The sequence below is a fragment of the Pituophis catenifer genome, unplaced genomic scaffold (assembly GCF_029215685.1).
Source record: "Pituophis catenifer annectens isolate HBS135680 unplaced genomic scaffold, rPitCat1.0.hap2 SCAF_3, whole genome shotgun sequence".
In the NCBI taxonomy this organism is placed as follows: domain Eukaryota; kingdom Metazoa; phylum Chordata; class Lepidosauria; order Squamata; family Colubridae; genus Pituophis; species Pituophis catenifer.
Window position 1 is genome coordinate 171478851 of NW_027256883.1, and position 15804 is coordinate 171494654.

Consider the following 15804-nt stretch of genomic DNA (forward strand, 5'->3'; position numbering starts at 1 on the left):
TGTGGTTTTCCCCTTATAACATGTTTGTAAATCAGTAAAGTTCAAGTCAGTGTCCTTGGCAGCTTTGAACCAGTCCTTATTTGGGGCTGTACATTTCACATTCCTAACTTGCTTTATTCTTAATCTACTAGAAACATTAATAAAAGAATTTCCTAGATACTAAAAACATTTATTAAAGCTTGGCTACCTCTGCTACTGCCATCACTGTGACACTATATAGGTCCAAAAATTCTCAATTCCCTTGAGAAGTCCATAATGCTAGGAAATGTGGAGAGAGAAGAGCGTGACACAGACGTCATGGAACATAACCACTCAATCATAACCTGAGCAGAGGGACATAATCTAAGATATGTAAATTAATTTGGATAAGGTGTATTTTTTCTGAGGTTTTAAACAACACTCACATGTGTCTCCTCCTTTAAATACGGTAATTCCTAAAATAAGCATGTAGTTTGGAAATAAAGGACAAAGCGGCCAATGAGTAAAACTATAGGAAACCAATGTGGCCTAGTCTTTTTGGCTTATTAATACAAAGAGCAGCTAAAATGTCAGCTACAATCTTTTGATAAAAATGAAGGACCAAAAACGATATAAATAAATGTAAATATTTATTTTACCAAATATAATTTATCAGTTAAATTGGCATTTGTCAATTCAATTACAGCAACTATAAATAAGGAATTTGTTTTCTTTGTTGAGTAAAGGTATAAACCAATAGCTTAATTTTCATTTGCAGCCAAGTTTAAATATACATGCATTTGAGTGCAACTCATGAGTATAAAATTATTTTTTTACAACATTCTGTTCATACACTTGCACTTTGCTTCCCACCTTACCACTGTCAAGGCAATTCAGGGATCTCACCCAAGCAGCACAAACATTTCAGCTCTTGGATGAAAGAGACTAAATTTAACTAGGAGACATACATCTGTTAATGAGATCTAGTGACAGATATTAATCAGAGAGAAAAATGTTTATGTGGTATTATACACATATATAAGAAAAGTGCCTAGAGTGTTAGATGAAAATGAATGCATCCAACTAGACATTTAGATAAGGCAGATGAAAGTTATTTAAAAAGCTTACAACTTAATGCTTAAGATAGAATGAAACCTGTACACTTTTTTGAAAGTAATTAGTAACTTACTTGGAAAAAGTCCATTTCTTAAGAAGAAACTAAGCATTTGCACCTACTGAAATCTGAAGAAACCTCACAGTATAAATTCTTGTATTCATAGATGACAGGCAAGAACAGCATCTTCAGCCATATCCATTACTTCCAAATTACTGAAGGCATCATGCACACAGAAGGATTAACTCACAAACAATTGAAACATGAATTTGAAGCCTCCCTTGATGACATATTAAAATATGGTTATGGCCAGGTTGTAAACTAAAGTAGGTCACAGGATTATCCTAAAAATAGTTGCAGTCTACATAAGATCCTGTGGAATATATTGAACACAATATATTATATTCACTTCCACTCCGAATTTTAATTTTGGTAAGTAGCAACCACATTGTTTTGAAGGAAGACTTGCAGGAAAGCTGCTGTTACATTCCAGATAACAGCTCGTCTCCAGCAAAAAAGACTCAACACTTTTCTGAAAGCCACAAGCGTTTAGTTTCATTACTTGAGCAAGTTTAGGACTGCAATCTCCCAGGCAACCACAAGAAGACAGAAAAGAAATGTTAAGAAGTTTAAATGTATGTTGCCATCTGGTGGTTCTGGATTTTTGCAATCCGTATCTGGTAGCCCTATGCATTTTGAAAGTAGTAAGTCAAACCTAGGACATTTCAAGGGTCGACACTGGTCCATCCCTCCTTACTTACTTCAGCTTTATTGGTAATTAAAACAAGTATTCGAAAACAATCCTTGATTATAGAGAAGCCGAAACAAGAGAACTTTTAATAAAACAAGCTTTAATAGAGTTCTGCGTTGAGGAAATGTATATGATTAGTGAGTCATATACAAAAGAGGTAGGTGTCCCAGCAATTTTGGTTATATTGTTGAGTTCAATATCAAATAACACACAGCACAATAGGCCTCCACTCTCTCTGGGACAGCACAGAATCTTAATTTGCATTCTTGAATAAAATGAAAAAGATCCCCCTTTCACATCATTTTATGCAACTAATTTGGCATTCCCTATTTAAATATTTTGAGCTACCTATGCTCAAGCTCCATTTATACAAGCAAAATAGTGTGATAAAATAAATTCTAAATAACTCTATAGTAAGAAGAGTGTATTTCATATCAAAACTCCCTACTTACAGAACCTGATATGTTGCTTCCAGATTCAATTGCTATCCAAAATATCCAAATTATGTGATTGCAGTGTGGTTTTTACAATTCTAAGACTTAATGTCTTCTTAATGTCTCATTTTTCATGAAAAAATATATAAAATAAATGTCATTTCTTCAGATTCATAATAGCATTTATATATTTAATGCAATATTACAGATGTTCTGATGTTTGACCTAGAAAACAGAACTTATGTTGAAAATATTGGATTTCGCTACCATGCAGGAGCTACCTGCCAGTTTTTATAACTACACTATACAGACAAGACAATGTTTGTATACTTATCTAAACTTCAAGATAAGACTATGAAATGTATGTGTGAGGAGCTTTAATTTCTAATTGTATTTCATGTGAAGGCTTTTCAAAAGAACCAACTCCATCTTGACATTACAATGCATCAGGTCAACTCTGGGAAACATCCCACAAATTACTTTAATAATTTTATTTGAATTCTGTAGATTTGAGGAAGTGCTAAACACTTAAGAGTTGCCTTCAATTGTAGTATCATGATTTGGCATCAAAACATTGACAAGCGTCTCAATCACATATATTGAAAGTTTTCAGATCCATAAAGACCTGTCTTTTGGTCAATTAGATTTATTATACTATCAAGGATAAGCAAGGAGGGGTATGTGTGTGTCCAAAACACTTCATCTATTTGCTACTACCTGATACCAATTATGGTAACCGATGAAAAATATCAGCCTAGTTTAAAAACAAACCAATTACCAGCTGCATCTTAACTATTCACATACATATGTTACACAAGTGATAGCCTTGTATACCTAGTGTAGTGTTTTTCAAGCTTGATAATTTTAAGATGTGTTGGCTGGAGAATTCTGGGAGTTGAAGTCCACACATCTTGAAGATCCCAAACTGGAAAAACACCCATCTATGCCTTAAGTGGGTACAGATGGAGGAAGGTGGATTGCTTTAAAATTTGTTGTTCAATTTTTCTCTATTATGTCTATTATATATAAATAGTTAACCATTTGAAATTGCACTTGGTGATTGTCTTTATACATTTTCTTCTTCTTTTGTCCTTCTTAAAAACTAATTCTCCTGTACACACTTGGCTTGAAATATAAACCACATAAAATTTCCCATTGAAAATAATGAGAATCTAGTATCAAAGTTAAAGTCCCAAAAAACGACAAAGGGTGGCAACAAAGCTTCATGGGGGCAGGGGAATGTGACTGAAGGAGATGAACTGAGGACTGAAGAAGCTGAGGAAGGATGCTGTTAGTCTCCAACATCAGTATCCCGATCACCAATTAGCCAGAGGATGTGGAAGCTGAGTGCCAGGAGACCTGTTCCAAGCAAGTCACCCAATGCTGTCAAATAAGGTATAGAAAAATTGTCCGGGTCCAGGCCTCGACCCCACATCCAATGAACCATCCAGTCAGCAATGTAAAGAAGAATGAGAACCTGAAAGGCACAAGCATAATGGTCACATTAGCAATGACTAGATCCAAACACCAAGGCAGATGTAAAGACTACTTTCTATAGTCCTCTATATTACTTCAACAGTGGGAAAGGACCTTGTAGAATTCAGGGATGTCAAACTGGCGGCCCCTGGGACAGGTCACATGCAGGTCACACCCACCCCGGCTCCACAAAGGCAAAAAACATCACCATATGTCGCAATACGTCACATGACATGATTGAATTTTGCACCTGTGTTGTAAATGAACCGTGGTGTCACAGTGGTTAGAATGCAGCACTGCAAGCTACTTCTGCTCATTGCTGGCTGCAGTTCGGCAGTTCAATTCTCACCGGTTCAAGGTTGACTCAGCCTTCCATCTTTCCGAGGTGGGTAAAATGAGGATCCAGATTGTTGAGGGCTATATGCTGTAAAGTGCTTAGAGAAGGCTGTAAGGCACTCTGAAGTGGTATATAAGTCTAAGTGCTACTGCTATTGCTAGATTTCTCCATGGGTACGGATCCATTAATGATTAATTCTGTCTTCTCTGGTGGAGGGCAAAATTATGGAATAAATAATTATTATACTGTAGTAATAGAATATAGTTTAGGAAAAAATGCAAAACATGCATTTCTTACTTTACTTTCTTTTATAAAGAAATATAAAATACATTTATTTTTTCAAGCCGTTTAATAGTGCTGGTTTCATTTCTTTTTTTAATCAATTATATTTTTTTAAAATTAATTGTATCATATACTATAAAAGATTTCTGCACTTCCTGGTCCTGGGAACTTTCCATCTTTAGTGCTGGATGGGGTGGCACTGCAATCAGGGTGTGTGTCACCTGGGGGTCCTTCTGGACTAATGGCTGCTGATTTATAAAAATGCATGCAATGCTTGTAGCATTGATAATCTTGGGAAAGAAATATTTTGAGTTATTTTAGATCATAACTTTGATATATATACGAGTAGTCCTTGACTTACAACAGTTACAATGGCACTGAAAAAATGTGATTTATGACCGTTTTTCACACTTACAACCTTTGTAGCATCCACAGGATAATGTGACCAAAATTCAGATACTTGGCAACTGACTCATACTTATGACCCTTGCTGGGTCCCAAGGTCTTTTGCAACCTTTTGACAAGCAAAGTCAATAGGGAAGCCAGATTCACTCAACAACTGTGTTACTAATTTATCAACTGCGGTTATTCACTTAACAACTCTGGCTAGAAAGGTCGTAAAATGGGGCAAAACTCACTTAACAAATGTCTGACTTAACAACAGAAATTTTGGGCTCAATTGTGGTTAAGTCAAGGACTACCTGTAAATACTACAGTGAAGAGTATTGTAGATGGAATTATGCTTTTTCTGTTCAGTAGTGGACAGAGAGATCTGCTCTTGAAAGGAAGGCCCAACTTCAGATGTTACCTCCTAGATGACAAAGATGTTTTTTCTGACAAGTGTTTCAATAAGGTAATGACAAAAAGAGCTCAAGAGAGATATTGTATACATCCCCTCACCAATAGGTTAACTTAAGAGCTGATGTTTGAGATTGCTTTTCTCATTTTTCCTCCTATTCTTTTTATTTTCCATCACGTCTTTGGGATGTAAGCCTGCAAGAGGGAGTTAATATTTTTTCACCTATTGTACCTAGTCCCTTGGGGACAGATAGTTTTTGGAAAGATAAAAATTTCATAAATAGATACATGTTGCGAGACGGCAATAGCAGTTGTATTCAACTTGCTATTACACCTCAGCAGGCACTATCTAAAAGTTACTATGACACACTTAAAGTTCTAATCCTTACAGGCAATTGATATAGAAACAACAGTACTGCCCTAAAATTATACTGTGTCCCTGGAATGGGCTACAGCCCACTGTTCGAATTTTTCAAATGCAAGCACAACAGAGTCCCTGGATGAGCTGTGTTTATTAGCCATATCTACTGTTATTTTTAAGAAGAGCTATGCCTTGCTTTCTAAATTTTAACTCAATTGTGTATTAACTTCAAGATTTAACAATCACTTCCACAGGCACGGAAAGCCAATTTCAACCAGAAACATCCTGGGACAATATCATCGTCCTCCCATGTTGATGAAGAATCATGCAAAGCCAAGATCCTACTGAGGCAGCTCAGAGTAATTGGCCTCTCCAGCATCCATTGTGCAATATCTATTCTATTTGATGTGACAGTTTACTACCAGGTAGACAAAGGAAGGCATGATCAAGGCAGAGAGAAGCAATTTATGTAAGAGTGCACTGTGTGCTTCATATCCCTGCTCCCTGCAGGCAGTCTAATTTTTACTACCACTTGGCTATGAAAAGTTGAATACAAAAAAGGGGAAAATACTTTCAGTACAGAGGAGTATACAGCTCTACTTCTAGTCTCACACGTATTCAACATCAAAGCTAGCATTGTACCACATAACACATGCAGTTAACTTATATAAGGAATATTAGTGCCTCAGAATAAATTACTCCTTTAAAAACTTTGATTGTAATTTTATTGCATGGCACTTCTAAGCTCAACGAACACAACTTCAGACTGTACTAACGTATTTTAGCCTCATTTCTGGCAATTTAACTTTTTTTAGTTTGTTTACAAATAGCTCAAGCTGGAGACCATACCCAATGCACTTTTCTCCTGTTTTCCCCACAACTATCCTGTGAGGTGGGTAGATCTGAGAGTGAATGACTGGCCCAAAGTCACCCAGCTGCCTTTCATGGCTAAGGCAGGACTTGAACTCACACTCTCCCACTTTCTAGCCTGGTGCCTTAACCACCAGACCAAACTGGCTCTCATATGCATTACAAATTATCTTAATTTATTTCAAGCAAGTTTTGCTATTTTATTTCTGTATTTATTTTAGTTAAGGTGTAAACCTTGCCTCTTAAGAGCTTAAGATGTTGTAAACAGTGCTTTTTCCCTTAACAGTACACAAGGTATACCCAAGGCACACACACGCAGTTGCTAAAGATCAACATCTGGTCCAAAGATTCAGTGAGTTTCATGGCTGAATGTGGACTTGAATCTGGTTCTTCTCAGTTCTAGTTCAAAACTATAACTATACTACTACACTGATTCTCTTTTTTACACTGCAGTGTAATGGCTGCAATGCAAACTATGTCGCTACAGAACTTAACAGTGAAATCTGAAACAATCCTTGAAACCCGTGATAGACAAAAAAAAAAAAAAAAGTCCATTGACAGGATGGTCTCAAGGAAATGGATAGATATCATTTTCTGAAAAATAACATTGCCCTTCTGATTATTCCATATGTCTCCCAAAGTGAGTAGAACCATTAAAAGCCCCCTTCCCCATCATGCTTAAAAATATGTCAAAAACATTTGGCCCCACTCTCTCTGACACAGCAGGGGGAGAAAATCTGGCTCCTGAGCCAAAAGAGTTGCCCACACATGTGGTAAAAGACACCTTTCTTTACATCTTGTCTCGTCTTGATCCCCTCTGACAAGATAAGTCAGGCAACTGATGACAACTCTTACCTGGAGAAGTGCTGCGGTCATGTAGAAAACTATAAATATCAAAGTGAGGGTAGTGTGGCCTCCCTGCATGGAGCTGATGGTGTAAAGGAAAACCAAATGGCCTGGCACAACCAGAAGGAAAAGCACCCGAGCAGACCGGGAATTCACATCTGCTGATGAGATGGATAAAGTTAAATTGACATATGCTACTTATGAAAGGAAACGTCTCTATGTTGTTATGCCAGCCTCTGTTTTAACTATAAGTTGGAAAATGTGCATTCGTTGTCGGGACTATTTGTCAGAATTGTATACTATAAAGAATATCCTACCATTGCAATTTGACAGTGTAATGTATTTCATTGAACTCTACAACTAAGACCTATGCAGCTGTTATCCAAATCTTTCTGTAAGAACTGGATGTTATGCCTCCAAAAATGGGCACCAAGTGTTGGGTAGCCCAAGAACAATGAAAAATTGTTAATTCAGGCAAATTTATTTGCTTACTCCATATAGGTAGACTCTTGACAAACTAAACTTATACTATCATACTATCAACCTAATGGAGATACCCTGGGAGATTCTAGGGCAGTGATGGCGTACCTTTTAGACACCGAGTGCCCAAACTGAAAGGTGCTTGCATGAGCATGTGCCGACATGCGTGTGCAGGCACACATATGCAGCAGAGACCCAAAGACCAGCTGGCTGGTGAGAGGTGGGGCATCCCAACACGGAAATGTGGCAAGAGGTAAGATCTTTTTTTCCCGTGAACTTCTGTTTTGTTGTTTGCAGGGAAACAGAAGCTCATGAAAGAAACCCACGGAGTTCTGACCTGGTTATCTATAGCACTTATTCTGGTTATCTATAGCACTTAATCGTAGTTAATTGGATTTAAATTAGGTTTACTCAATTGGGTTTAAAGACATTGCATTCTATTGTAGCCAAGTATGTTCTTGCTCTGTCCTTACTAACTATAAAAGCAACGTTGTTCCTTTATTATTTTTCATGTCTTATATACTAATCAGTGCGATCTTTTGACTGAAGGGCTCAATTCCAGGCCTTCAGTCCTAGGCCAATTTAAGGCCTAAAATGTCAGTCTGTTGTTAATTCATTTAACCTTTCACTGAGTTGAGCTTTCCCATGTTCATGTTTCTTACTTTCCATGTTCGCACTGTAACTCTATCTTCATTTCTTGCACGGCAACATCAGCAACTACATGTCCCAAAGGCTTTAATCTAGCCATGACATAAACTTCCTTCCTTCCTCCCTCCCTCCCTCCCTTCCTCCCTCCCTCCCTCTGATTCAAAGAGAAGTATTCAAACAAAGCATGTTTAACTACCTGAACTGAAGAAAGTGCTACAGGGACTTGGACACTTGCGGGGGGCTATCCCTGAATTCTCTCCAGGCAACCCACTCATATGGAGATAAGTGGAGATGCGGCTAGCCTGGACAGCCACCAGATTGCCACCAACCCCTGTAAGAAAACAGAGACAAAATATGATCAATTGTATTGGTGCCAGTGATTCCTCAGCATCAATTTCTTCCAGAAATTCCTTCCATACTTGTGTACAGCAGACGATTGGCACAATCTGAAGCTGATCACCATCACTTCTTATGGGAAGATCTACATTATCTTATAGGAGGCACATCCAATTTCTACTGTGGTTCCAACACTGTGAAGTGCAATACTGTATCAGTGATGGACAGAATTCATGGTTGAGTGTTTCAAAATAATAATGTAATTGGAAGACGACATGTTTTACAACTATTATGCCATTCACATGAAGAGAATACAAATGGACCCATAGAAAGAGAGTTGGAGATTTCTGCAAGGTTGTATTAGTATTCATTTCCTCTTATTTAACTTTTTGAATCTGCCAATAACCAATTTCTCCCCAAATAGATCACACTTCTATTAAGCATCTGTTTAAAACACAAGGATCACCTAGACTACCTCACTGATCTTCAGACTGGCACTTTAATGTATGAACACTTTTCTAAGGACTTAAAACTCAGTTAAGGTGGCATTGACCAAATCATTTCGCACATAAATAGCAACGCATGCTATGATACAAGCCATTGGAAGAAGGAGAAAACTCCCCAACTTTAATTCATTTTACAAGGTATTGATAGAATTTACCAAGAAAAGGGGTCCTCATTTAACAACCACTCTTTCAGTGACTGTTCAAATTTATGATTATACTGAACACGTACAATTCTACCAATACTCTGACCGGTCCTCAAAGTTCCAGCACTCATATATCCTCCTGAACACGTGACTGTGATCCAGGCGCTTGGTATTTGGCTCGTAATCATGTCACAGCAAGCCACATTCGCATGATTAAGATTTCTGATGTTCCCTGCTGGCTTCCCACAAGCAAACTCAATGAGAAAGCTGGCAGAAAATCAAAGGTCAATCACTGGAGTCATTTCTTAATGACCCATGTGGTTTTTTCTTAACAATGGCAACTAGGACTGCTATCAGTAAGTGGTGTCACGTGATGTCACTTTTTATGGCAGCATAGCTTAGTGATGGCAATTCCAGTTCCAATTGGCATCATAAACCAAAGACTTCCTGCATTAACATTTTAGTACAGGTCATTCACAAATATCAAACTGCTACATTAAGCTAAGATAATTAATCAGGAAGCTATATTAAATTTTTCTGCCCTTGTATACTATTAGTCAACATGGTAACCTCTTATATGCCATTTTCTTTTGATATCTTTCTTTTCCCGCCAGACTTTTATTGTAATAGTTTTGATTACGTTAGTTACAAGTTACGTTCTTCCTCCCATCCTTTTTTTTTGCTTTAATTTATATGCCGCCCTTCTCCGGAGACTCAGGGCGGCTTACAATGCGTTAAGCAATAGCCTTCATACTTTTGTATATTTATACAAAGTCAGCTTATTGCCCCCACAATCTGGGTCCTCATTTCACCTACCTTTGAAAGGTAGGTGAAATGCCCCCTTTCAGGTGAAATGTAGGTGAAATGTATCCTGCCCCCAATACAAATCTTTCTGCCATTTAATTAAGAGCATGAGTTCAAAAGTATGTGCAAAACCATTGTTACATGTAAGGTGTTATATCTGGCACATAAATATATGATCTCCAATTGTCTCAGCAATGTTCTGTCTCTAATCCCCTTTTTATTTTTAGATTTTTCATTTCTTTTAGGAGCAAAAGACAACATACACAATATTCAGAAATCCATGTAGTCCTGATAGTGCTGCAATTTAATAACAAGTTAAAACTCCTTTATTCCAAAATGCTTTTGATCCTAGCTGATAGCGAGTGTCTATCTTGAATTTTATTTTTGCTTTTTTGTATATGGTCAATTCCTGCTTTTGATATTCATTTCTATTTATTTATCATGTTTTTCTTTGATATTGTATATTTCCAGGATAGGGGTGAGTTATAAATACTAAATATAAATAAATAAATAATAAATAAATAAATAAATAAATAAATAAATAAATAAATAAACAAACAAACCCTCCTCCCCTTTTAACCTCACAATAACCCTGTAAGGTAGGTTGGAATTAGACATTGTGTCTGTCCATCACCTAATAACATACAGCTAAGCATGGATTTGATCCTAAAGCTTCCCAATGTAGTTCAGAATCCTAACCATCATGTGTCACTGGCTCAAGAAAGTTGAAGAAGTTCCCAAAGCTGCAATTTCTATAGTTACCCATGGACTAGATGCAAGATAAGTCATGTGAGTTTTCATTCCCACAACATACAGGAATTGAGTATTTAATATCCCACTATCTCTCTCACCAAGTGTTAAATATCTTGAAGTTGGTTGTTTAAAACGAAGAACAGCTCACCATTTATTACAGGAGTAAAGACTGCCATTCCTGCAAAATTTGGATCTGACACAGTTTTATCCAATATCAATCCTCCAACGCTGAAAAAAGAAACATTGAAAAAAAATTGGAAGATATAATAGCCAACTGCACGAAGGAATTACTGGTACAGCCTCAAAAACTTGTTTCTTATTTTTTGTGATGCTTGGAAAATATTGCTTCTGACAGCAAAAAGGAGGCCGGGCCATGTGCATAAGTGAGGTGAGTCAGTGGGCGACATCCCCCCCTGAAAATAAGACCTGGTGCCTTTTTTTGGTGGCAAAAAAAATAAGACAGGGTCTCACGTTCGGGGAAACACGGTACATATCTGAATATCTCCCTGAATTTTAAAGGATTTTTAAAGTAAATTAGGCCTGTCATTGTTGAAGGCATTGAGGAATCTGGTTAAGAAAATATCTCTGAAACAATGACCCAAGGTGATCTAGTATACAATACAAATACAGAGCTAGGCTAAGTATGGAAATGAAATAATAATTATATATCTAAGTGGGCTTTTTAACACACTTCAACCTTCAAATGGACTCAAATATGTTGAATCAAAAAAATTCAAATTTCTGTTTTGCCTTTTCAGCTCAATGAGCCCAGGATACCCTATCATGAAGGGGGGAGGGTACCCTTGCAATCTTCAAGAGCCATGGTGGCACAGTGATTAGAATGCAGTATTGCAGGCTAATTCAGCTCACTGCCAGGAGTTTAATCCTCACCAGCTCAAGGCTGACTCAGTCTTCCTTCTGTCCGAGGTTGGTAAAATGAGAACCCAGATTGTTGGGGGAAATATGCTGATTCTACTAAACTGCTTAAAGAAGGCTGTAAAGCACTATGAAGTGGTATATAAGTCTAAGTGCTATTGCTATTCATACCTGCTAATTGCCATGGCAATGATGACTGGTTCCCAGCCAGAATATAGTACCTCCTGGGTTGCTGGATTCCACTTAGCAATGATGATCCAGAGGGGTAGCAGTGCAACAAAAAAAGCACACACCAAGGGATTCACATAAGGCTTGTCTTCTAGATAGAAAGAAGAACAAGGATTTGAATGAACAACCAGTGCATGGCAGATGCAGCAGAACAACAAAGTGGCAAGTGAAATATGTATCATATTTTACCTAAAGAAGAAGACAATCATTCCTTTTTAGCCACAGGCAGAAGAGTTTAAGGTCAATACACAAACTATCTACAATTTGTTTTAATGAACGTACATTCCTAAGTCTATACCCCACACCTATATTTTAGAACTTCAAATACTGTCCCTACAGTATATGTAAACAAGATACTTATGTAGTATAACTGCTATTGTCTTAGCTGAAATTGCAGAAATAGCACTCATTTTGCAATTTGCACAGACAAATTTCCACTTTATGGGTTACTGGGAGATTTATTTATTTATTTATTTGTCCCTTCAAATCAGCATGGTCTCCTAGTAACTGCTTGGACAAATCCCTGCAGTTTTCCTGGCAAGATTTTAGACATGGCTTGCCATTGCTAGTTTCCTGGGGCTGAGACAATTACTGGGCCAAGATCACCTAAGGTGGGACTAGAACTCACAGTCTCCCAGCTCCTAGTCTGCTGCCTTAATCACTACACTAAATTGTAATTTTTACTACTATATGGTAGCTATGCAACATTTCAGATTTGATTCCAAAAACCTGTTTCAGAAAGCATGATGATGGAAACATTTCACTCCTTAACTTGCTGTGGATGCTACGAAGATGCTGATTTACAGGCAAGTACTGTTGTGCTTGAGCACATCCCCATTTCTCCAGAAAGGTGAGTAGACAGGTAATGCAATGCTAAGATTGCCCCTTGATATGCAAATAATGCGATCTGGGTAGTTTTCTCTTTCTGCTAGGGAAGATCTCAGAAGTGAGAGGCAGGCAGGCAGAGAACATTTGCTTCAGTTGGACTAATCCTCCTGTCTAAGATCATTACTACGGTACCAATTGCTCAATGAGAAGAATCTCAGAAGAGAAAGAGTCAATTGTTCTACATAAGGTAAAGGTTCCCCTTGCACATATGTGCTAGTCGTTCCTGACTCAAGGGGGGGCGGGGTGCTCATCTCTGTTTCAAAGCTGAAGAGCCAGCGCTGTCCGAAGAAAACTCCATGGTCATGTGGCCGGCATGACTCAACACCAAAGGCGCACGGAATGCTGTTACCTTCCCACCAAAGGTGGTCCCTATTTTTCTACTTGCATTCTTTATGTGCTTTTGAACTGCTAGGTTGGCAGAAGCTGGGAGCTCACCCCATTACGGCACTAGGGATTCGAACCGCTGAACTGCCGACCTTTCGATTGTCAAGCTCAGCGTCTTAGCCACTGAGCCACCGCATCCCTCTTGAGCCACCATGTCCCTCTACATATACAGAAACAAATACCCACATTTGTAATAAACCTCCATTATTAAGACTGATATTACTTGTAATATATGCATTATACTATTTCCTCTAAGGGCAAGCAACATCATGTCCAAGGAGTAAAAAACAAATAAAGAAGGCATGAGATAAGAAAAAGACATTAGATTTACATCATCATCATCATCATCATCATCATCATCATCATCATCATCATCATCATCATCATAATTTTATTTATATACCACCCTTCTCCTGAAGGACTCGGGGCGGTGTACAGCCAGAATTAAAATATATACAATATCATAGTTAAAATTAATTAAAATTATTAAATAGTTTTGGCCGAATTTTAAAACCCAAAATTAAAACCCAATTTAAAATCATTCAGTTAGACAGCCCCGCCTGTCGGAACAGTAGGGTCTTGAGGGCACAGCGAAAGACCCGGAGGTCAGAGATGTTACGAATATCCGGGGACAATTCATTCCAAAGGGCAGGAGCTCCGACAGAGAAGGCTCTCCTCCTGGGTGTCGCCAGCCGACATAACTTGGCTGACGTTAACCTGAGGAGTCCCTCTCCTCAGGGTACATCATCAATATGTTCACCCTGTTCATATCTTTCCATCTTTGAAAATTATACTTGTTTCTACCATGTGCCAGTTTGGTGTAGTGGTTAAAGTGCTGGCCTAGAAACCAGGAGACTGTGAGTTCTAATGAGAAATGAAAGGCATGAAAGCTGGCTGGATGCCTTTGGGCCACTCTCTTTCAGCCCAACCCACCTCACAGGATTGTTGTTGCAGAAATAGGAGGAAGGAGTATGTATGTATCGCCTTGAATTGCCTATAAAGTAATAAAGGCAAGATAAAAATCTAATAAATTAATACATTAAATATGCACATGCCACTTCCTTACCTTAGGTTTAAATTTGTCACCTCTCATTTTCTGAAGATCTAATCAATTCCATTCATCAGTTCCATCTAATTATAACTTTCTCATCTTCTTCCTTTGGGTGTATTCATTCTTTCATATATTTGTTTTGTGATTTGAATACACATACATTCTCTCTAAATGACTGAACCAATTCAACAAATGTCTTTCATATTTTCTTTCACTTATTCATTAAGCATCCATTCACTCCTGACCTTCTTTTTGTTTTATCACACACACACACTTCTGAAGTATCCCATTTCTACTGCATTCAACATACTGTTATAAATCTCATGACATGTACTGGAGCGACAGAAAATTATATGTAGCTATATCATCTGGATAGATATTTCCATAAGTTCATGCACCCAGCCAATGTAGTTCTAATATCACCAGAAACACTGCTTTATATATGTATCTATTTAGAAGAATAGACATATCTATTTAAAGAAACAAGGAGTCTTTTTTTCCCTTTCTATCATATGTTTCTCAGTGGACTTTCTAAACAGCAAAATCTAGTCTGGACACCCCCTGCTTAGCATAAAACCACAATGTACTTTCCAAAGTTTCTTCACAGCCAGCCTTTTCCTCTTATATCCTTTCAATCAGAATTTTGCCAAATATTTTTCCAGGTTCACTTAACAAGCTAATCCATTGTAATCCACCTCTTGCTGTTTTCCCTTTCTCTGGGAAACATTTTGCCATATTATACAAAAAGAAATGACAGAAAAACAGCCACAATATTCAGGCCATATTTAAAAAAAACCACACATATACATCACTATGCAAACATAAAGCTACTAGGTTGAATAACAGGATAACAGAGTTGGAAGAGTTTTTAACTCTAATTGAACCTTGACCACATGGAGTGATAATTGATAGAGTAAATTCAAAGAAAGAGGGAATGGTAGTATCTTTCCAGTGGAGCAAAACTGTTTTTTTTTGTTATTGTATAGTGCATGATGGAAAAATTCAAAGTTCTTCACCAGCAGATAATCTGGTATATTACTTAGTATTTTATTAATATCTTTAAAAATTATTACTCTACCCAAAGTCAAGAATAAAACAAAACAAAACAAAGCAGAACAAACATAAGACCAAGATATTTATATGAATAATGCCAACATTCTTCCTATCATCAGACATAAATGCACATATGTATTACCCACTACTCAAATTATACAGCCACTCCATAAGAAACTGTATTTATTTTTAGCATTCTTTAGTTGTTCCATTTATACCTGCAATCTTCCCATTGTTCACTGTTCTTGAACACTAGCATTTACAGCTTTCATTTCAATTACAACTCCAACATAACACTCTTGCTTCCATAGAGATCTTTGAAATTCTTCTTTCATCATTCCCTTACTTCACTTTAATCATTTCATCACATTTTTCATTCCAATCCTTTTGCTAGATCTTTTTCAACTCTTTACCCACTTCCAACACA

The 15804-nt window shown here is 37.4% G+C and overlaps 1 protein-coding gene across 2 annotated transcripts in view; it reads right to left on the reverse strand.

Annotated features, from left to right (window-relative positions):
• Positions 1–639: 639 nt before the first annotated feature.
• The window catches only part of SLC41A1 (solute carrier family 41 member 1), a 35037-nt gene continuing 19872 nt past the window's right edge, over positions 640–15804 (reverse strand). The window contains exons 6-10 of one of the 2 annotated variants that reach the window (XM_070941549.1): positions 11945–12092; positions 11046–11125; positions 8552–8686; positions 7237–7385; positions 640–3734 (exon numbers count right to left, since the gene is read on the reverse strand). In XM_070941549.1, the coding sequence (XP_070797650.1) occupies positions 3549–3734; positions 7237–7385; positions 8552–8686; positions 11046–11125; positions 11945–12092 (698 nt within the window). In that variant the 3' untranslated portion in view covers positions 640–3548. Of the gene's footprint in view, positions 3735–7236; positions 7389–8551; positions 8687–11045; positions 11126–11944; positions 12093–15804 lie in introns of both variants that reach the window. The other variant, XM_070941548.1, reaches the window with a different exon arrangement.